We start from the raw sequence: 24038 nt of genomic DNA on the forward strand, positions 1-24038 counted from the left end.
TTATATTATTATATTATACCGGGTCTTATGGTAAAATAAGACTGGGTCTTATATTAATTTTTGATCCAAAAGATGCATTAGAGCTGATTGTCTGGCTAGATCTTATTTTTGGGGAAACATGGTATATATCTGGTTATGAAATCTGCTTTAATCCTTAAGCAGTTTTCGAGAAACTAGAATTAAAGCAGGGATTTTATGTCTTTTCCTAAGCTTGTCACTATGTTACATAGAGACTAATGCAAAAAAAAAAGTAATAATTATGTAATTTAGGATCCTCACTTTGAACAGTAACTTTCATGTTGTCTCTGACTTTTCTTTCCTTCTATATGTCCCAGTCTGTGTGTCAGGAAGAGTATGACTTCACATTATCTATAATAACAAACTAGTACTTTATTGTATCTGATTTTAGTTATCATTTGATGAAATTATTTATAAGATAATATCTAATCAAGTCAATTTTAGGGTACACACAAGTATAATAAGAATGAGCAGGGAAAGATCCATAAAGGCTTTACAGTAGATAGAACTGGTTTGGAGGATTGGGTAGAATTGTCATAGGCTGAGGTGCACGTTAGAGGACAGGAGTGTGCACACGCGTGCAGTCTCACCTTTGTGAGGAATAGATGAGGACAGATAGGACACAATATGGTAGAAATAACCTAGTGAATGTTGATACTTACTATAGGGAAACTGCTTTGACTGGAAAATTAGATTTATATTGTGGATCATTAAAAGATGAGATTGGATGGAAAAATAGGATCAGATCATGAAGCACCTGCAAGGTTAAGTACAAGATTTTAGTTAACCTTAATCCAAAGAGTGTTGAAGTGTCACTGTGGTTTCCGAGTAGGGGTGATACAATAAATGTGATACTCAAATTTGATTGGAGCTGGGAGATAGGAAAACTAATTAGGAATCTATTGCAGTAATTCATAAGAATGAAATCTTTGATTAGAATAAAGTCAACAGAGACAAAGAGATTAACCTGAAGATTGCTTGAAGGGAGGATTCTTTTTAAAAACAGCCTCTGCCTCTATTTTATAAGTTGAAGAAGAATTATTGAGATGTAGTTACAGAATTTTAAGAACAGAAACCAAATCAATGGTGGTGATACTCATAAGTGGGAAAATTATAAAGGAGAACTATTTTGTGAGAAAGGATAACATTCATTTTCTTTCATGTTGAATTTAGCTGATGGTTAGACATCCAGTTGACAGTTTTTCATTTATTAAGAGAATTTGTTGGCAGTCACTTCATTGTCAGGGAAAATCCTCAAATTCTACCAAGTTTCTCCATTATAATTACTTTAGAAAATTCAGACTACTTGACGTATTGTATGTCAAGTGCAGAAGTAGAGTTGCTTAAGCATAGCATTACTAAGAAGTCAGGGATTACTGTAAAATAGAGCTTATTAATAAATGTATAAGATTCTACCTATTTTCATTGTCTTACCATCTCACTATCTGTCATTTTATTAAGGACACGTAGATGAATGATAATTCCTATATAGTTATCAATATTCTAATAGCTATAGTGCAATTTAATAATTGCATAGTCCATTAATGTTGACATTAGTAAATACAAGGTCATAATATATAATCTTAGATTTTCCTATTTTAATTTTTACTTTATATTGACTAGAAAGCATTTTCTTTTGTCTTTGCAAATTATTTTTTCTAACATTCTTAAAACTATTTTCTTTCAAAATGCATAAGAGATGCTTCTCCTGTCATTTCTGAAGTTCAGAGTTAGAGATCCCACTGTACTGCATGTGCTTTTGAGTTTTTCTATTTTGGCCTCAATTATCCAGGCAATAGCTGAAAGTTTCCCCTTAAATTTATGGCCTGCGACAGTGTTGACTTTCCATACTCTATGAGAAAATCAGAGAGCTTATGGGTAAATCAGGTTTTTCATATTTGGGAAAAGTGAAAAAAATATTTAGAGGAAAATTGGGGTTGGTTTGTTAATGACAGATTTGTGCTAATGTGGCAGGAAAATATCCACATAAACACCAGGGAAAGTTAATTGTTTGTTGCACCCTCATAAAAATCATTTGTACTTATTTCTTTAACTTTTCAAAATAGTGAATGAATTAAGTTGGAAAAACTCATGCTTTATTTTTTACACTGTTAAATATTAACCTTAAACACCAAAATTTCCTCTGTTTACCTTTTGTGTCTGTTAGTTTACAGAACTTTGGTTGAGTGACAGAAGACTCAATTTTATGTATATATTTTATATATATATATATATATATTCACAGAAAGAGTGAATATCTTAAATATTTAAATCACTTTAATATTTTGGGGGGTTGTGTGTGGAAAATTGAAGACATCTTTAATTGTCTGAGATTTTTTAACTGGAACTTCTTAAAAATCCTGTTTGTTAGTAAATTGGTTTTAAAGGCTACAAGCAAGTCAAGCGGTAGCCATTAAATGAACCTCTGCTGCTGACATTAATTTACAGGGGTCAACAGGACAAAACTCTACGACATGATAGCTGATCTGGGAGATGATGAGCTGCCCCACATCCCTTCAGGAATCATTAATCAGTCTAGGTCAGCCTCTACTAGAATGACTGATCATGAAGGTGCAAGAGCAGAGGAAGGTACAAAATTTAGCTACCGTGTTTATTTACATTGCAGAACACGTTAATTCCAGATTACATATCCTTAATATTGTAAATTTGCTGCCGTTTTAGAATGCTGAAGATCATCTTACATGATCTTCAGAGAAGGTGTTGGGCAAGCTCTTTGTGTAACTGTCTTAAGGATTTTGAAATTTTTGGCTTCTATGTCTCTATGTTTTGTTTTTAATGTTATGTGGAGTTGTTTCTATTATAGGGGTCAGTTTAGAGTGTCTCAGAAATCTAACTTTAGCTTATAGATCTAGTAGCAGGAAAATAGTTTTTAAAAAGACTTTAAAATAAGTACATAATAGAAAAAAACTATTTAGTAATTTTGCTTAAATTTGAGCAACTAGTAACAGCTACCACATAATAGACAAATAAGTACCAGACGTTGTACTTGGAAATTTACCTATATATCATTTCTAAAATTATATGTAACAGTGCCTGCTTTAATCAATGTAGAATAAGGCAGCATCATTGTCCTTTAACTTGGTACCAAGTATATACTACTTGGTAAGGAATTTTCTAAAATTTGCTTAAACTAGAAATGTGTAGGAAATAAAGTACTACTTAGGCATTACTTCCAAAATTGATGTTAGCTGAAGATATGTAGATATACTTGAGTAATTTATAGTTGTAGGTCCAGATAATTACAATTCTAAGTAATAAGACTGAATTCTTACCAAAGGTTTATTGTGATATGTCAGGTATGTATAAGGTTATTCATTATCTAATAATTTAGCATATTGATTGAATTTCATTGATGTTTCTATTTTTGGTATGTAATGGAATTTGTTTGATGCCCCAATCAAAATTTTTTAAATGCATCTCATTCTCTTTTACGAGTTCTCCAATAGCACATTTTTCGTACAGTTAAATAATTTTGCCTTTTTTCTTTTACAGTCATCTCTGCATGCATTTACCACTCAATCATAATCTGTAAGAAAATTTGAGGAAGAATAGATAAAATCACTAAAATAATAAACCCAAAACATATTAAAGCATAAAAAGCACCAGGAAAAGTAAAATAGTCTTAATTTTTCTAGATCTCATTTCTATTATTGATCTATTTTCCTGTTTTACTTCAGGAAGTATTTTCTAAAATACACGCACCAACTCCATTATTTTTTGTTTTATGCATTTTAGTGGTAGTTTAGCTTCTTTAGCTTTTGATCTATTTCACCAAATAATACAGAGGAAAATTTCCTAAAATATATGTGGTTTGCATTGTACATTTAAACTGAAGATTTTGCACTTAAACCAATTTAGAGCTCTCTGTGCGTGCTTATGTATATGGGTGCTTTTTAAAGAAGAGAATGTAAGTCAGTGATCTAATTCTTAATGCTGGGAGGAGGAGGAGATGGGGAGTTAAGCACAAACCTCATATTTTTCAAAGGGTAGATCTTAGAATTTATTTTAGATGATTCTAATTCAGCTTCAACTTCGAGCTAAGAAGGAGACATTAGAGTTCGTAATCTCTCATTCTCAGTGGCAACTTCCAACTTCCAATAATGCTTTCCTGGTGAAGCCTGTGTCTTACCTTATTTTATAGAGAAAAAAATGTCTGTTTTCAAAGAGAAACTTCTGCATTACAACCGTTCAGACTGTTTTTAGTAGTCTTAAGATATACCATGTTAGCATAAATGGAATCAGTTATTGGGCTGTGTTCTTTAGGTTTGATAAAATTGAAAGCTAAAGGAAGAGTTTGATATGTTAGCTTCAGATTTCCTTGGTCATTAGTATCTATAAAAAGAAGGATTAGTTATAGAAGTACATAAAGGACCTTGTGAAGATCCCATTTTATACTCTTAAGATTTTCGTAAAGGAAAATGCTAATACAATAATAGTATTCTTAAATTGCTTGTTGAAATCTCTTAGTCTGTTAAATAAAAAGTGTCATAATTTCCATCAAAAACTGCTTTTAATAAATTTTCTTTGAATTACTAATGACATTTTTATGCTTTTGGAATCGTGCTGTGATTAATTAACATTAAGAAAATGAATTGATAGAATACAAATTAATTCCCTCTGCGAGGAAACAAGGACAAATTGAATATTACTGTGATTACCACATGCACAGTGTTGATGGGTAATTATGGAAAGTAGAAATGTAGCTTAAAAGATTTTTTTCACATCGATATAGATGTAATACTGAGTGAGCAGCATAGGTTGCTATATGTAAATAAATACTTGTGTGTATATATAGAGAAATGTTGTCATGATTAATTAGAAAGGGGCATAATACTGACTTTTTGTTTGATACAATTAATCTAAAACTCTCAGTATAACTAGCTAATACTGCACAGGCACTTCCCTTCACGTGCCCCTAAATTGGTCAACAACTGATTAGAAATATCTGTGCACAAAGAATGATAATGCAAAATAATTTGCTAGTATGTTAAAGTTACTTTAGTAGGCTTTTATCAAGATTTGTGTTATTGAGTGTACAATTGTGAGTGGGAGGAATCGTGGCATTTTGTTCTAACTTGTCTTACAAACAAATTAGGAGCTTAAAAGAAAAATCTGTCCTTGTACTGGCTAAAAATTCTTTGAGTGAATATTACCTAATGAATTTTATATAATTGTTCTTAAACATAATTTTAGACTATGGATTTCAACATTCTTAAATGCTTCTCGTATTACCAATAATTGCTTACTAGATTTTGGTAGGAAGAATCAGCGAGTGCTACAGATTATTCTGATTCAAGAAATATAATCATTGAAAGATTATACCTGAAACTAATATATTGTATGTTAGCTGTATTTTAATTTTAAAAAATTTTAAAGAAAAAAAAAGATTAAATAGTACTAGTATCCATATGTATATATTTTATCAAATTTACATTAGTTGCGGGCTCACAACATTTTAACAGTGTCATTTAGGACCTTATTTAAGTCAAATTATAAAGCTTACTTTGATAATATAGCTTACTTAGTTTTAGCAGTCTCATTTAGGACTTGATTTAGGTCAAATTATATAGCTTATTTTGATATTATAGCTTTCTTAGATAAATAATAAGGTGTTCTAAATAAAGATGAATTTTACTTTTGCTGTAGTATATGTATCTAGGAGAAGTTGACTTGTACCTTCTCAGCATTATTTTCAGTAGTATTAGTGATGACTAACAAATTTTGTTATACCTGTTACGTTTCCTGTAGTATATTAAATTTATTATTCATAGGAATTTTTTAAATTGATAATTAGCTTGAGTTTTTGTTTTCCTTTTAAATTTGCTCATGAATTTTAAATGTTTTTGATATGTTGAGTTTGTTTTGTATTACAATGACTTGTGTACTTTTCTTGCATCTTAAGATTAAAATTTTGCTTTCAAAGCATGTTTGAATGATATTGAGAATTATTGCTTGTACTATAACTGTTAACACAAAATATATATTAGTATAATTATTCTAATTATGGCAGTATTTGATTTTAATTGTTTGAAGTAGCAGAAATTTAAAGTCTATAGTTAGTCGATATAGATTAGTTATTTTAGAAGTACCATGGTAAATAAAAGGGAAGTTAAAATGAAAAGATCATAGCCACAGCTTGAAAGCTGGAAGACATTCTGAATATCGTATGGATTAATCTTTTACCGAAAGGAAATCGACATTTTTGGTGGTAGAACTGCTCTCTTCCTAGACCATTATTGTTACTGGAGGAATCTAAGCAATTTAAGGGTTCATTTCAGTAAACTACACTGGATTACAGACTGGAGACCACTTATACTTGAGTGCTTATATTAATTTTTATCAGGGACTAGAATACCGAGCACTTCTAAGCAAATATGATACAAAGCAAAAAGACTTCACAATAACCTATAACATTTAAAAAATACTGTAGTTTTAATTGTACCAAAGTAATAAGTGATTTAAATCGACAAAGCTTTTGTGCCCCACCTCCCACCCTGGAGTAATAGATCTAGTGTACATTTGATTTGTGGAAGATTATGTTGCAGTTTCTAAATAAACACTCATTTATTGCTACTCAGTAACAGGGTTTTTGGAAGAAATAAGGAGGGAAGTGGGAAAATAAAAATTATATTACTGTATTGTAACTGTTAAGTGCTTACATTCCCCCCACAATATTGTCTTGTACTGTATGATTTTTCAGCATTTAAGAAGCGGTTTTGTTCTTTATAGCTGAACCAATAACGTTTCCATCTGGAGGAGGCAAGTCATTTATTATGGGTTCTGATGATGTTTTGTTAAGTGTACTGGGCCTTGGAGACCTTGCAGACTTGACGGTAACAAATGATGCAGACTATAGTTATGATGTAAGTGCAGTTTTATTTTTAATTTTTTAATGATTTAATAGAAGGCTCCTTAATTTTTGGAAACACTTATAAAACAGAATTAATGTCAAGGTGCATGGAAAAGATAAGTTTAAGCGTGTCAATATGTTGAAGTGACTTCTTTATAACTATTCTCTTTGTGGTGTTTAAATTTTTCTTATTGTGGTGGATTCGTTAGGAGTCTGGGATGATTGATTACCTTAAAATACTGGTTGATAAATATCTATCTTGAGTAGTCAACTCTCAATTACCTACTCAAATTAAGCCATATTTTGGTGCGAATAAGAGAAAAGTAGAGAACCTGAATCACTTATTTGCCTTCAGGATACTTCTTAAAAAGCAAGTTTTATTTTTGAACTTTTTTTTTTTTTTTAAGGATAATTGTTAAAGTTAGCTTGCCGTTTCCTGAATACTTAGTCCTACATTTGAGGGATCGGGGGAGGACGGAGGTAGTAGGATGGGAAGGATAGTGTTAGAGGTGAAACTAGTCGTGGATTAAATTTTTTATAGACAATAAAGACTCAATTGAGAGTTAACTATACTTAGATTTTGTATTAATGTATTTGCAGTTCTTCAGTAGATTAATTTTTTCCTTTTTTAATGAATTCAGTTTTTCTACATTTTACACTTATGTTAGCATGCTTTTGAGACATCAGCCTTGGTGGGCTGGATTGTTCTTATTAATATTTTTAAAGTATATAAGGAACTAAATTCTAGTAAACTTTTGACTACTTTGGAAGAGGTTTCACAGCCTATCTTTACAGATGGAGAAATGAAGGTAAAAAGGTTAACCTCTTATCAGTATCAACGATAATGAAAACGGGATGAATATATTCTAGACTTTTAGAAAGTAACTTGCTGCCATTAAAAAATTCACGTCCTAATTTTCAGTAACAACAATTTACTATTAATAATGTACCCTTGGATTTTTGGTAGTCATTTATATAATTTTTATTGTTTTCATGTAAAGTATTGCTACATGGTAGTTTTTTTTGTTGTTGTGACTCACATTTAATAGGATCTGTAGGTTTAGCCTGATGATTAGGTAAAAGAGATTAAGGGACTCCTCATTTGATCTAGGTATTTGAAAGCTAGTGAAATTATTCTTCTTAGTTCTTACTAAATGATAAAGATTTATTATAGTTTTAAAGGTACATTAAATATCTACTGGGCAGTTTTAAATATATGTTTTAAACAGACCAAACCAAGAAACAGAAATTCCACATGCCTATCAATTTACTACTTTTACCACTAAATATTGTGCTCTTTCTTTTTAGTTGCCTGCCAATAAAGATGCCTTTCGAAAGACATGGAACCCCAAGTATACACTACGTAGTCATTTTGATGGAGTACGGGCATTAGCTTTTCATCCTGTAGAACCTGTGTTGGTTACTGCTTCTGAGGACCATACTCTGAAACTTTGGAACTTACAAAAAACAGTTCCTGCCAAAAAGTAAGTATTTTAATGTTATCCTGTGTTTTTTTCCCTTCCAAATTTGCAAATAATTACAAGTAATTCTTCTTCTTTATAGTCCCATGTCTTTTATGTGCTCATTTGATCTTAACTAATGACTCTTGAATATCAACCAGTGATGTATGATTGGTTAATTGCCTTCTCCTCCCCACCTCCTTTCCCCTTTTAGGAGTGCCTCTTTAGATGTAGAGCCTATCTACACATTCAGGGCCCACATGTAAGTTTCATTGAATTAATACTTAATCAACAGCCATAGTTATTGTTAACTATTATTTATCAATCCTCAAACCTTGTGATTTTTTAATGTTTGTTTTATATTAAGAAAGACAATAGTTGAATGTTTTATTTGATTAATAATTGTATTAGTGAGAATATAATCAGTACTGTTCAGATGTACATGTTTAACTTAACCAGTTTTTAGATACCACATGTATTCAGAGGTTGGGGGATGCAGATGTAAATTTCTTCTTAGGCTTTATAAATAATTTTTTCCCCTCTTTCCCTATAATAGTGGTCCTGTTCTATCATTAGCGATTAGTTCTAATGGAGAACAGTGTTTTAGTGGTGGTATTGATGCAACCATCCAGTGGTGGAATATGCCGAGCCCTAATGTGGATCCATATGATACGTATGGTAAGTAAAAGGTTCAGAATGTATTTTTTTAAGTGAATGGAGCTGGCAAAAGTAAATACCTCAAATATTATTATAAGGTTGTTTAAACATATATTAATGTCCTCGTTTAGTTCTTCCATTTACTAGTAATTTGCTTTATTAAAGAGAAAACTTAACTATGCCATAAATATTTAAGCTGGTACTTTATGGTAGTTTTATGGTGTCTAAAAAATAAACTATATTAATTAAAGCATTAATTAATTTCAGTATTAGTTATAAAAAAGAATAAAACTTAAGGAACAATCTTTTAAACTTTAAGAAAAAGCTTATGTAGTTCAAAATACCCTTTTGAAGTATACAGTTCAGTAGTTTTTACTGTATTACAGGATTGTGCAACCATTATTACTATCTAATTCAGAATGTTTTCATCACTACTTTTGGACACAAGTGATTAAATATGTGATAGTAGCATTTATTGAAATGGGCAGAACAGGTGTGAGAAGATAAAAGATGGTGAGTTCGATTTTTAGGCATGTTAAGAGACAGCAAGCATTATCAAGTAGGTAAAATCAATATCAAGATATGAGAATGCATAGTATAACATGTAGAGTGTGTTTATAGGGTAAGAAGAGAAGGGACTTTGATATTGGGAGAGTGGTTAGAGCAAGAGAACCAACAAAAGAAACTGAGATAGGACTGGCCTTTGAGGTTGGAGGAAGTGCAGGAGAATGTGGAAATATACCAAAAGAAGAAACCATTCTGAAAAAAAGGAAGCAGTCTGCACTTTCAAATGTAACTGAGAGGTCTAATAATATGAGGATAGAAAGGTTCCTTTTTATAAGTGACATAGGTTACCCAGGTTCGGCCAGCCAGAACGAGGTTGGTTGCTAGGGCTAAAATCAGAGGGTGAAGGGACCTCTGGGTAACCTTTCAGTGCACACTTTATGGCTGAAAAACAATGCGATGAGGAGGAGGAGGAGGAGAGATGATCAAAGAAAGAAAAATACTACTAAGTTTGTGGTAGGATGGAGTTCATCATTGGTGATTTCAGCAAGGGTTGTTTTGGTGTGGTGTTAGTATTAGAAATCATGTTAGAGTGATTTGGAGAGTAAATGGGACATAAAAAGGCATATTTATTCTATGCTCTCCTACTGTTTAGTGTAAGGTAATGAAGGTATTTTTTTTTTTATGTTGCGAGATGCTGGAGCTTATTTGTTTGCTTGTGGATCCCAGGGAGAGGGGAATTTGTGTACTAGGGAAACATGAAAGCAAGTTAGTGAGTTGAATGGAATCCAGAATACACTTGCTGGAATTAGTCTTTGATGGGAAGGAGGACAGTTCCTTACTTGTATCTGCAAGCCCAGAGAAGATAGCTTTAGACACTAGCAGATTTCTAGTTTGGGAGGCAGGAAAATGGGGAGGGCTTCTATTTCAGTGCTGTATTTTCTCAGTGAAGTATGAGAGAGAATCTCTCTCTTGTTTCTGTTTTTTTTTCGTTTTTATTGGGGAACAGTGTGTTTTTCCAGGACCCATCAGCTCCAAGTCAAGTCGTGTTTTTTTTTCAATCTAGTTGTGGAGGGTGCAGCTCACTGCTCATTTCCACTATGTGGAAATCAAACCGGTGACCTGGGTATTATGAGCACTGCGCTCTAATAAACTGAGCCAACCGGCCGCCCAATAATCTTTCATTAGGGAAAGACGTTGGGAACTGTGTGAATTGCAGAGATGATAAGAAATGTCTGTGGAAAGTGGGAGTTTACTAGAGAAATAGGATTGCAGAACAAAAAGATGCACAATGTTTAGCCACCATGTCCATTAAGTGATGAATGGATAAAGAAAATGTAGTATATCCATACAGTGGAATATTACTCAAAAACTGAAGAAATGAAGTACTGATACATGCTACAATACTGATGAACTGTGGAAACATGCTAAGTGAAAGAAGCCAGTCACAAAAGGTCGTTTATATGAAATGTCCAGAATAGGCAAATTTGTAGAAACAGTAGATGTGGAAAGGCAGGGAGGAAGAATTTGAGGGAAATGGGTCATGAGTGATGAAAATGTGCTGAAGTTGGTGTGGTAGTGATACAACTCTGTGAACATATTTAAAAACATTGAATTGTACATTTTAAATTGGTGGCATGGGAATTAGCTCAATAAAGCAGTTTTTTAAAAAGTATATGTTCCTTACAGAAAATTGCAAAAATGCAGGAATGTTTGGGTGGGAGGTAAAAATAACCTGTAACTCCACAACTTAGAAGAGATGGACATTGTATACACTTTGGTTTATCTTTATAGTCGGTATGTGTAGTCTTATACTTAATTATGTGGTAAGTTATCTCTATATATCAAAGCATTTCTTTTAAACTTCTTTTGGCTAATTTTTGTTTGTGTGTTTGTTTCTTCCCAGAGCCAAATGTTCTAGCTGGCACTTTAGTTGCTCATACAGATGCTGTCTGGGGTCTTGCTTATAGTGGCATAAAAAATCAATTACTGTCTTGTTCAGCAGATGGCACTGTTAGGTTATGGAATCCACAAGAAAAATTGCCATGTATTTGCACTTACAATGGAGACAAGGGTAAGTAAATTTTGCCTCTATTTAAAAAAAAAAAAAAAAAAAGACAAAGCAACTGATTTACTATTTCTTTGTTACTCCAAGAGATATATTGAAAGAATTTTATAAAGCTTGTGATAATCTTTTTACTTTGTCTTTTTTTATTACATAAACAAGAAAGGTGCTTTGCATACATAACCTGTAGCTCAGTGCTTTTTTTCACCTTTTTCAGGACATGTCCTATTTAAAAAATAAAACCTTTTGTATGTAAAAGTGAAGTAGACAGATGAGGCTACTTATGGGGACAGCATGAGACCCTCTGCCTGCTCCAGGCGGCTGCCCAGAGAGACTGCAGGGATTAATTAGTCTCAAGCTCAGCTGGAAACCACGTGTGAGCACACTGGTTGAGAAGTCTAGCCATAAGCATTGCAATAGCACCCGTAACTGGAAGTACAAACTGAGTTACATGCATGGTTTCAAATCTTTTCCTGTCAAAGAAGGCTGTAACCAATTTACCTTGTGATAATCCATATATTTATATACCTGTATTAGTCTTATTTTCCAAGTTATTTTTTAAAGTTAGACCTTTTATTTTTATTAAAAAGTATGTTTTGTTTTGAAACATATTGGATGAATAGTTTATATGCTTAATTTTGTTGCGTCTTAGATACCTTAGTGATTCAACTAGTTTTTCAATTACCCAAGCTTTAGAGGTAAAAATTCATTTAGATATTTGTTTCTAGCTTCATCCAGGTAATTAATTGCTTGACTCTAGATTTAATCTAGTTGTGCATTGATCTGGCTAGTTCATTTTATTATGTTAAAGAGAGAAGTGGCTGCTCAGGCCACTTGAGGATAGTACTGCATCAGTGAATTCCAGAGTCCATGCTTCATTTTCACAGATCTGAAATTTTGACTTGTATTTAGCTACTTGATAAGGCTTATAGGTCTCTGCCAGGTGAACAATTTCCCAAGACAGTGATGTAAGAATGCTAATTTATCATTTTACAATTTGTCATTGGCAAGTGGACCAAAAGACTCATTCAGTGTGTTTTTTCTCTCTTAGAAGAAAATGCATATAGAACAAATAACTTTTGCACGTCTGCTCTCACTTTAAGAGCCCTCTAGCTATATTTTTCTTATATGTTAAATAGAATGTTATAAAACTTTAAATAATTGAGGGGAAGTTGCCTATTACAGCTCACCATCTTAACACAAGTGCTTTTTCATTATTAACATTTCAAGAATACTCTAATTCCTTTTTCTTATCAGAAAAGCAGAGATTTCTAAAATGTTGTGTTTACACTGTATCTCTTTGGGCTCCTTTCAGAGCATGGAATACCTACATCGGTTGACTTTATAGGCTGTGATCCAGCTCATATGGTTACCTCTTTCAACACTGGTAGTGCAGTAATTTACGATTTAGAAACATCACAGTCATTGGTGATGCTTTCATCACAAATAGATTCTGGTAAGTTTTCATGGGTTTCTTTGAAACTAAAATGAATTACTACACAATAGAGAGTGATCTTTTAATTTTCATATATTGACTATTTGAATTTTGGGTGGAAAAATAGCTTCAGGGTGTTATAATTGTACTTATTTACATTATTTCTACCATTTCCTCAAATTGTTCTAAAAAGCTTGGGTGGGTGGGTATAAGGTGATAGAGGAGCGAGTAGAGAATGTAAAGTTAAAAACAAGGGAAATAATTTTAAATTTTTAATGGAAATATGAGGTCAATGAAGTTCACGAACTCATCTTAGAAAAAGTACTACATACCTCACTTCTGAATATCACTATGGTTACCTTCAAAGACACCAGTGCCTAGTCCGCCCTTCAAAGCAATTTTGGAACTCTTTTTCTGGAATGGCCATCAGAGCTGTTCTCGCATTACCCTTGATGTCCTGAATGTCATCAAAATGTCTTCCTTTCAGTATTTCTTTTATCTTCGGGTAAAGAAAAAAGTCATTGGGGGCCAGATCAGGTGAGTAGGGAGGGTGTTCCAATAGAGTTATTTGTTAACTGGCTCAAAACTCCCTCACAGACAGTGCTGTGTGAGCTGGTGCATTGTCGTGATGCAAGAGCCACGAATTGTTGGCGAAAAGTTCAGATCGCCTAACTTTTTTATATAGTGTTTTCAGCACTTCCAAACAGTAAACTTGGTTAACTGTTGGTCCATTTGATACAAATTCATAATGAATAATCCCTCTGATATCAAAAACGGTTAGCAACATTGTTGCAGCAAGTTCGCGAACTTAATTGTCAGACCTCCTATGTGTGAAAGTAAAGAAAAAAATAATGAGCCTGAAGAACTCATCCAGCTCCAGTAATTATGTATACATGGCCAATGTTGTAAATGTATGATGTGGTATATGTTTTATAATTTATTTAAATACAAGTCCAAATAAGGCCCATGTATTTGTGAGTGGCAATTGGTCTTTAAAGTTGCTTTTCATCTGTAGGTTCCCCCTCCATCTTTTATTTCCTTTGCATTTTTTAATTGAAGAAATTGAGTAGTTCGTCTTAATAGGATTTCCCACAGTCTGGATTTTGCCAGTTGCATCCTTAGGGTATCATTTAATAATGCTCCTCCGTTCATTTCCTTTCTGTAAATTGTCAATAGTAAAAAAAAAAAAAAAAAAAAAAAAAAAAAATTGTCAATAGTGTTGGAGGTTTATTCAAATTCAAGTTCAGTGTTTTTAATTGTCCTCATTTTCAAGTTTTCAAATTTTTTTGACAAGACTACTTCATAGTAATTTGTGAACTTTTATCAGAAGTAAATATTTTCTAGTTTGTCTTTTTTATTTTGTTTTCAGTCTTGATGATCATTACCGGGGTCTATTGATTCATTAGCTGTTGAAAGTGATTTTCTAATTCTATCATTACTTCTCCATTTATTAGGTAGAATATTTCTATAAAAGAAATTTTTATAGAAAAATTATATCCCCTCATCAGCAATTTGGTTACCTTAGAGTTAGAGATTATAAAGGAAAGGCGTGATAAATTATTGATTCCCCCCCCTTATTTACCAGTTTTCAAAATAATAATGAGGTGATTCTTCAGCATCCTCCAGAGGTGACTAGTGAGTCTTTGGGCGTTGTTTTTATTATCATTATAATCTCTCTTGGAGATAAATGTATTTGGTGTGTTTCAATCCATTGCAGGTATTATCTTTATTGCTACTCAGATTATTTCATCTTTGGTCAGTGGGAGTTTAATCAAGTTGGCTCCTGAGTTTTTTTGACACAACCCTGGTAGTCATTGATAGTTTTCTTTCTGATATGATAAGAGTTCTATGTTCATCTTGTTCATTTTGTGCCCCAGATCTGAAATCAGCCATTTATATCTAAGGCGCTCTGGTTTCTTTTAATGGAAAATGGCATTTAGAGACTACAGTCTAGATGCTAGGCTATTGGGTTGGTCCTCATAATTTTCATGGTTCTTTAGTTGGTCATCAGTTTAGGCTTTTTCAGTGGACAGAGCCACATAGGCATTTTTTTAAAAAAAGATTTTATTAGGGAAGTGGAACAGGACTTTATTGGGGAACAGTGTGTACTTCCAGGACTTTTTTCCAAGTCGAGTTGTTGTCCTTTCAATCTTAGTTGTGGAGGGCGCAGTTCAGCTCCAGTTCCAGTTGCCGTTTTCTAGTTGCAGGGGGCGCTGCCCCCACCATTCCTTGCGGAACTCGAGGAATTGAACTGGCAACCTTGTGGTTGAGAGCCCACTGGCCCATGTGGGAATCGAACCGGCAGCCTTCTGAATTAGGAGCGTAGAGCCCTAACCACCTGAGCCACTGGGCAGGCCCCATATGCATTTTTTAAAAAGAAAAACACTGATAAATTCATACAAATACTTCCAATTCAAATTCAGATTTATCTCGTTGATTTCACATCTTTACCTCATTTTAACTATACCAGAACTCCTGCTTTTCAGCAAAATCATTGTAATTTCTCTTTTATCCCACAGTATACATGCAGTCATTTCGGAATAACAATACCAAAACCACCACAATAGTTGGATTGCTGCTAGTATTTTGTACTTAGTGTATACTCATTCCACTAGAGATGGGCAGTCCAATTACTATGCTTTGAAGTATTTCATTTATTTGTGCTTATACCAATTGGATATGCAGTTAAGTTCATTTGTTTAATTTTACTTTTGATTTTTCGTGATTGCTTCTTAAAAAATAATTTTATAATTATGTAAAACATTTACATAGTTCCATGATCAAATCTCAAACCAAATTATAATCAAAGTAGTGTCTGTCTGTGTCTTTTCAACCCTAGTGCCTCTCTTGCTCTTACATAGGTAATCAGACACACACACACTCTCACAGGGTTTTTTTTGGTAATGTGTTTAAGTTCAGTTAAGAGTTCCTGTATACATGTGGAATGATTAATTTCCTTAAAGTCAAATAACGTTGAAATGTTTTCCCATTTGTTTTGAATCTTCTCTGTTCTCCCTCATCTCTAATCAAAAATTAAGAGCTTGATCTTTGGGTTTTAAGTCTTTTAACAATTTTAAACCACATCTATTGACAGTCTGCATTAAAATACTTATATTGTTTCCTAAACTTGAGCCTAGTCCTGTCCATATAACAGGACATTATAGCTTAAACTTTTTTTAAAGAAATTGTATCACTTGAGAGCCCTAGTTTCGTTCTTAGTTTTGTAATATACGAAAGCTTTGGTTTTTATTTTTTGTTAAGTCTGAAAAAATTATCATTTAGTTTCTAATTGAATGTTTGAATTTTAGTGCATTATCTTCCTTTGTTTTTCAGATTTACAATCCAATAATCACATTAACAGAGTAGTAAGTCATCCCACACTTCCTGTTACAATAACTGCTCATGAAGATAGACACATCAAATTTTTTGACAATAAAACGGGTAAGTAGGTTGTCTTAGTTTCTTTACAGTCACATTCTATAAATTTGAGGTGATCAAAAATAATATTCTTTCATGTAAGATATATTGACTTTTTGACTTCAAAATTGCCAAAGTTAAATCATTTTATTAATAACTCAGATTTTTGTTTTACTTAATGTTGCACACTCATAATATGTTAACTTTTATCCTTAAGTATATATATAAAATTCCTTGCCCTACCTATTATTTCTTCATGTCCTCATTTAAATACAAACCCTTCCATTTGAAATTTTTTCCTTCAGATTCTGTTGTGAATTAGTATAGCAGAAGAGGTGTCTTTCTGGTGTTTGGCATTTCAAATACATTCTTAAAATTATTTCTTGGTGGATGAAATGATATAGTGGAAATTGATTTATTGTTATCTTCCCAGTATTTCTTGTCAGGAAACTTGCCAGTTATATAAAAGTCAAATCAAATTTTAATTTGGGTTGTTTCTTTAAGTTAAGGACCCTTGTTTCATCTGTTATTGCCTAGAATGCTACATAAAATATTGTTTGCTCTCTTTCAGGAAAGATCTGACAGCTAGAGAGGCTTCTTTGAGGAAAAGCTAAAACAGGGGTATTCAAAGACTTGCAAATAAGAAACTTAAATGTTACTTGCAAGATTATTGCAGGGGAACAAATTGCCAAGCAAGACAGCAAATCAGAACTATAGATTTCTCTTTGAAGGTTATATAGGACATGGTCATAATTTTTAGTGTTTAGAGCCTTAACATAAATCCCTTTATTCAAATAACACTTTCATGGATAGATTCCTTATAAATCAGTAAAACTCTTGAGAAGAGAATGGATAGTCCCAGGTGTGTATTGCACAGGAAAGACGATTCATATTCATGTCAATGTTCTCAATTTAACACCTTATCAAATCAGTTCTTTGAACATTTTTTATGAAGCTAAAGATTTTCCCCAGCTTCAAGAGCAAAGAGATAATTTCCTTTGTTTCTAAAAAGATTCTTTTAGTAATTATTGAGGATTTGCATTTGTATGGGAAAGTTCAGGAATTTTAGTAGTTGTATTAAAAGCAAAAAGTGAATTGAACTTTTTTACTGATAGAAATCAAGAAAGAGTGGTAATAATATTTTACTTAATAACAAATATGGAGCCTATAGCCTTTCAAATTATTTGTAAGTGCTACCAATTTATTTTGTTATTTCTGTTAACTAGTCTAGTACTTTACTTGAAGATAACTGAAGCAATAGGCTCCAAGCAATGGAAAAAATATTTTCTAAATCAGTCTCTCTCTCACTTTCACTCTCACACAGAGTCACATACACATACAACATTGAGTTAAACTGTATTCACATATATTGTTTTCAAAGAAATCCTTCTTTGAAAATTGGTAATTCATTTAAATGTGATAAACTGGCATATCCCCATAACTGGTATTTTCCGGCTAGCTAAATTATTAATAGAATATTCTATCAATTGAATTAGTAAATTTACTAAATTTTTCATTTTAAACATAGAAATCAATACTATGAATGGGTTCAATGAATATTTAGATTTTAAAAACAGAAATGTATTCAGAATTTTGTACTCTGTACTGCACTGGCTACTATTGTGTAGAAGATGTGGTTTCCGCTTTCTGGGGACTCCCTGTTGTCTGGGAGAAATAGGATGTGTGTAGTTGTGCACACACACACATACGTGCAGGAAGAGGAGCCCTGATAGATAAAGGAGTCTTCACAGAGTGAGGATTTGAGCTTTGCCTTGAAGAAATGATAAGATATATTTTCTAAGTGAGGAAAGTAGTAGAAATATCAGGTCAGGGCCTGTTTTGTTGAGGCATGGTGGTAGGAGCTTGGGCTCATGCAGAAGTTTTTTTATAGGCAAAGCCAAAGAGGTAAGTTTGAAGGAGGAAAACAATCTGCTCAGGGGGACTTCTCAGCCAGGCTAAGAATGATGATTTTTGGTTTATGCTCTGCACTGTGAAACCCACTTAAAATATTTGATAATGGGTTTGCAAAATTGGTTTAGAAAGATTATTTAAGTCGTACTCTATGGGAGATCCTTGACTTTAAAGAATTAAAAATTTTCAGTTTCTGTTTACTGCGGAGAGGTCTTTGGGGCTCACAATTTTTAAAATGTTAGTGGAGATACAAATTTAAGTTGCATGTACTGTGACTACGAGACTGAGCTAGTGAGTGAGTTTAGGAGAGAAGGGTGTATAGGTGAGGGGCCTGGAGGACTTGTGGGAAGAAGATCCTGAATTGGTTGTGAACTCATTCATTCAGCAAAATTGACTGAGTATCTGCCATATCCTTAGCACAGTTCTCAGTGCTTGGTAAGCAAAACAAAGACATGCCCTGTCCTCTTGTAGTTTATAAACTAATGGCGTATTACTTACTGCGAGACATTGTTCTATTTGATTTACATAATATTAACATTTGCTCTTTTAATAACTCCATAAGGCATATGTAGTACTGTTATTTTCATCTTACAGTTGAATTAAAAAGCTTAAAAGAAATTAAGAAATTTGTACAGTGTTACACAACAGAAAAAATGCAGGGGTTGAGACTCAAACCCATGCAGTTTGCTTGTAGAGCCTATATGTTTTACATCAGTCTGTTTCTTCTCCATTTCATAGGGACCCACAGTACTGATTACCTAAGTCAAAGGGCTTAAGGTGCCAGGGAGGGGACAACAGGTGACTGCATGTATCCTCTATTTCATCAGTTATAGGAGGAAAGAATTAATCTTGGTCGGGGAGGAGGGGTGGCAGCAGAGTCATGGGGCCAAAGTGAAATTGGTTACACATGAGAAGTTACAAATCAGTGTTGCTGAAGGAGGGGGTGTTAGTTCTTGGGAGGGGTCAGAAGCTCTGTGGTTACCAGTGGAAGCCCAGCATCCATCTTGGTTCAGCATTGCACCTCTCTCTACATTGTCCGATGAAGGTGGGGAGGAGTCTCTCACATTTTGAAGTGAGTATGTGGAGAAGGGTTGACTCGAAATTGACAACATATCAGTGAGGACTCAGATATTTAATGTACAGGCAGGAGAGTTGGGAGTTAAACTTGGAAAATTATAGCACCCTTAAAGAAATGGGTCAGTCTGCTATTTGAATAAAAGCATTCTTTGGTGTAAGACATGTTAAATTTAGGACATACAGAACCATTCTCAGGAGAGAATTCAGAACTAGACTTGTGAATTAAGAGTTACCATCATAGGTTTGACATTTTTTACGAAAGCTAATGATGTTTGTTAAACTCTGATGTTTTGAGATTATTGTCCTGGAGGCCAACAATTTCGTACTCTGGGATTTTTTTTTTTTATTTTTCAATAGGAATTCTGAGAGGAATGAATTCTAGAACTGATAGATCAATTATGTTGGAATAAGCAGTTAAAGATAGTAGTTGCATGATTTTTCTGTTCTTCAAGGATAGTGGAGAAGAATCTCTAAAATCATTCTGTTAATTAGACAAATGTGGTTTGAAATGGTGAGAAACTTTAATTTTGTCCTCAACTCGTATCGTGTTTCCCCCAAAATAACACCTAGCCGGACAATCAGCTCTAATGCGTCTTTTGGAGCAAAAATTAATATAAGACCCGGTCTTATTTTACTATAAGACCAAATCTTATGTAAGACCCAGGTATAATATAAGACCCAGGTAGGGTAGGGTAGGGTAGGGTGTAGAGTACAAATGTAATACTGGGTCTTATATTAATTTTTGCTCCAGAAGACGCATTAGAGCTGATGGTCCGGCTGAGTCTTATTTTCGGAGAAACACAGTTGCTAGGACGTTTTATGTTTTTCAGAGAAACTTTTTGCATACTTGATTATGTTGTGGTTTTATATTCAGGTTAACAACTCTAGCCCCATAGCAAAAGTAGCCCCATCACAAAAGTAGGTCTAGTTCGTGTTCCAGTGTGGAATGTCATCAGGACCAGAAGCATGTCAGATGATTATAATTAGAATTCTGGAGAAGGTCTCCATCTCTCTTTCGGAGCAGCCCAGGCATTTGAATAAGACTCTGCTGATTGAAACGGGAGAAAAATTTTAAAGTATCAGTATTTGCTATTTTATTCCTTTCTTAGATAAATCAATTTATGATGTTGCTTTCTATTCAGCAAAAGCATATATTGCCAGTGCAGAGGCTAATGCCCTTCTTTCAAAGTATTTGTGCAACACAACTTTGTGTTCACAACTTGTTTTTTAATTTCAATTTGCCCTTAAATCCCATTTGCTTGCCAAATCTTCAGGGAAGGTATTCATTAAGTTACATTTTCCAAAATAGTGTTTTTGTTACTATGTGGGGAAATCCAGAATAATTTCTCTAATATACTTCCACCCCCCTCCCCTTTCTTGTTTCTACTATGTAAATTGACTGACATTTCGAAGGATAAATCAATTTCATTATACTAGAATCTTTAGGTAGGAAGATTCTTTAGTGATTTATCATCAACCCTGTCGATAAAATAGTCTTTACATCTCTTAATGAGAAAGATCCTTTCTCATTTCGTTTGAATTCGTTTACCTGATCTTAAGCCTTTGAGGCAACCTTTGAGTCATTATGTATTCCCCTATCAAATACTGTCAAATTCATGTCACATACATGTCTTTTTAAGAAGTAACTGGGAAAGTTCTTCATTAGAATTAAAATTCTCTTTAAGATATTATTAGAGTGGATGAACCTTGCAAACATTATACTGAGGGACACAAAAAAGCCACATGTTGTATGATTTTATTTGCATGATGCATCCAGAAAAGGCCAATCCATAGAGAAAGCAGATTAGTGGTTACCAGGGACTTGGGGGACGGGAGAAAAGAAGAGTGACTGCTGGATGGGTTTGGGGTTTCCTTTTGCAGTGATGAAAATGTTTTCAACTAGATAATGGTGATGGTTGCACATCAGTGAATGTTCTAAAAGCCATTGAATTGTACCCTCTCAAATGGTTAAAATTGTAACTTTTATGTTAGGTATATTTTATCACAATAAAAAAGTTTGTTGTAGTGATTGTCTCTTTTATGTTGATGTTGTTTTATAGTTTCTGATCTCTCAAGTTAGTAGCTGTTTGTCAGACCTTAACCTTCTTTGTTATGTTTTATTTAGGTAAACTGATCCATTCTATGGTAGCTCATTTGGATGCTGTTACAAGCCTAGCAGTAGATCCTAATGGAATCTATTTGATGTCTGGAAGTAAGTCTGAACTTCTTGTATCGCCCACAAACTTTATAAGAGAATTGTTACTCAGTCACACTTTGTTCTTTTACAGGCCATGACTGTTCTATTAGATTGTGGAATTTGGACAGCAAGACATGTGTGCAAGAAATAACAGCACATAGGAAGAAATTAGATGAATCAATTTATGATGTTGCTTTCCATCCATCAAAAGCATATATTGCCAGTGCAGGGGCTGATGCCCTTGCCAAAGTTTTTGTGTGAATCAACAGAAACTTGCATCATAACTACAGATTGGCTTGGACAGAAAGAGGGTCTGCATCACTGCCATCGAAAAAGGTTACTGATATGACACTACATGTGATCTGCCTGGTGAAGGCTATTTAGGGCAGGCATAAATTGGTGGAAATCACATCTTAATGTCAGGCTCGATAATTTAATTGTAATTACTGTATTTTGTGGGGCAGAAAAAAAGGACTCCAGTATTTGGCCTATACTGGATATGAACTGAGCGTATTTCTGTTTTTTAGGTATCTTTAAGCCAATGTGGAGTCTGATCTTGGAAAAGGACTTTTATTTTGGACTCTGTGTGCTGCCTTAGGGTTAGGAATGTGGTGCTCTTGTTGGGGGAAAGTGAGCTCCAAGAGTAGTTTTTTTCATCTCTTAGTAATCTTCTGTTCATCAGTTGAATGCCACAGATTCCCTTTTAAACTTATTTTGCTTTAAAAAAAAAAGAAAGAAAATTTAACTTAAAATATTTTAGCATTAGTTGCACAAAATGTTTGGATAAAATTCTAGTTTTTATAAGTCTTTTTATATATTTAGCCTGTCACAACAGTGCTCAAGATTGTATTGAAGTTTTCTGCATTATACAACCCTAAAACACAGAGATCTCACTGACCCGCTGCTGTGTAACCACACTTTCCTTCTTTTGCCTAATACAGCTCAGCTAAGTCCTCCATAAGATGCTAAATCACTTTCATCATCACATAATTGTCTTCATAAACCGGGGACTATTAAGTGTATTAAAATGAAAACAGTGGGGTTTAGTACTCCAAATGAACTCTTAAAAAAGTAAAAAAACTAATCTTGGCATTCTATCACTATGTGATATTTTGTACATCTTACTGTATTTACAAGTTTATTTATCAAGGATTATCCATCTTGCTAATAGCCTATTATTTATTTCACTTTTTGTTGGTCTTTTTATCCTTTTATTAATGTGTTAAAGGAACCTGTATATCTATTTTGGAACCATTGAATAGTCTAAAATAGACTAAAAATGGAATATTTTATAGTTTAAGTTACATACCAAGGTGATTCCCCCCAGATACCTATCTTGGTTTACCATGATTCCAAACAAAAGTATCTTGTTTAAAAATATTTGGAGTAAATTTTTATTTACATTACAAATAGGATACAAAAATAGTTGAATCAGGATACAGAAATCTGTGTTTGGACTAGTTATCCCTGTTTTATTTTTTCCAGATGTGCTTAATTTTATGGTGTAACTGAAGATTTTGTTTGTGTAATGCATGATTAAGACAATAAAATATTTTTTCTAGTCTTCCAAAAAACTTTTCTGATCAGTTTGCGAGTTTTGTAAGGTTTTTGTTTTACAAACTATGAATCAGCAAATTTTTAAGATTGTACCACATAGCAAACATACAGCTGTTGCAAAATAATGTATATAAAATGCATATAATAAATATTAAATTGTGTACCTGTATGTTACTGTTGGCTACATTATTTTGTGTTGAATAATAAAGTGCAATACTTTACGCTCCATCATTAAACTAGGAAATGATGATTTCACAGTGAGTCCTTCCTTTTTATGCTGTTCTTTTGAACTTTGTACTGCTTATTGATATTCTAATAAGATTAGAATAATTTAACACTATTAAGAAAGCCTTTCTAAGTATTTCATCGTATTTGGGGATAAAAATTTGTTGAAATAAATTTGTTAGATAATGCAAAATAACCCAGGGACACAGTTTTAAAGCATTTCTTTAAACATCCTATTACTTTTATTAAATATGAATTTGTTAGTAGTGTTGTCATTCTTATTTAGCCATGCATGTTTCCACAACATGTTGAACAGAGGATAAAACTGCATTATTCATTAATTAAAAGTTGTCCTTAAAAATAATGTTAAGTATTACTATCTCAGCTTTTTCCTTCACCAGGGTAGTATCATCCTTTTTCTTTGAAGGGAATTGCAAATGGAATTAGAAGGTAACATAAGGAAACTTGTGGCAGAATTCTATTTGAATGCCTCCTGCAAAAAAAATTACATGTGTGTACATTGAGAAAATTCGTCATCTAGCATAAAAATCCAAGTGGCAGTTTGTCATTTCTGGTGAAACACTAAAACTTTTCAGAAATTTTAGAAAAATACTAGCTTTTTTGTTTTGTGAAGATTCAACTTG

The 24038-nt window shown here is 33.3% G+C and overlaps 1 protein-coding gene across 4 annotated transcripts in view; it reads left to right on the forward strand.

The window, feature by feature from the left end:
* STRN3 (striatin 3) overlaps positions 1 to 23642 on the forward strand; it is a 94229-nt gene extending 70587 nt beyond the window's left edge. For 2 of the 4 annotated variants that reach the window (XM_081047799.1, XM_081047800.1), the window contains 10 exons: positions 2467 to 2607; positions 6769 to 6902; positions 8198 to 8373; positions 8564 to 8611; positions 8906 to 9027; positions 11417 to 11584; positions 12891 to 13031; positions 16344 to 16451; positions 21541 to 21627; positions 21704 to 23642. In XM_081047799.1, coding sequence (XP_080903925.1) covers positions 2467 to 2607; positions 6769 to 6902; positions 8198 to 8373; positions 8564 to 8611; positions 8906 to 9027; positions 11417 to 11584; positions 12891 to 13031; positions 16344 to 16451; positions 21541 to 21627; positions 21704 to 21873 — 1295 coding nt within the window. In that variant the 3' untranslated portion in view covers positions 21874 to 23642. The remainder of the gene's footprint in view (positions 1 to 2466; positions 2608 to 6768; positions 6903 to 8197; positions 8374 to 8563; positions 8612 to 8905; positions 9028 to 11416; positions 11585 to 12890; positions 13032 to 16343; positions 16452 to 21540; positions 21628 to 21703) is intronic. The other 2 variants (XM_081047801.1, XM_081047802.1) reach the window with 1 other exon arrangement.
* The last annotated feature ends 396 nt before the right edge of the window (positions 23643 to 24038 follow it).

This window comes from Rhinolophus hipposideros, assembly GCF_964194185.1.
Source record: "Rhinolophus hipposideros genome assembly, chromosome: 5".
In the NCBI taxonomy this organism is placed as follows: domain Eukaryota; kingdom Metazoa; phylum Chordata; class Mammalia; order Chiroptera; family Rhinolophidae; genus Rhinolophus; species Rhinolophus hipposideros.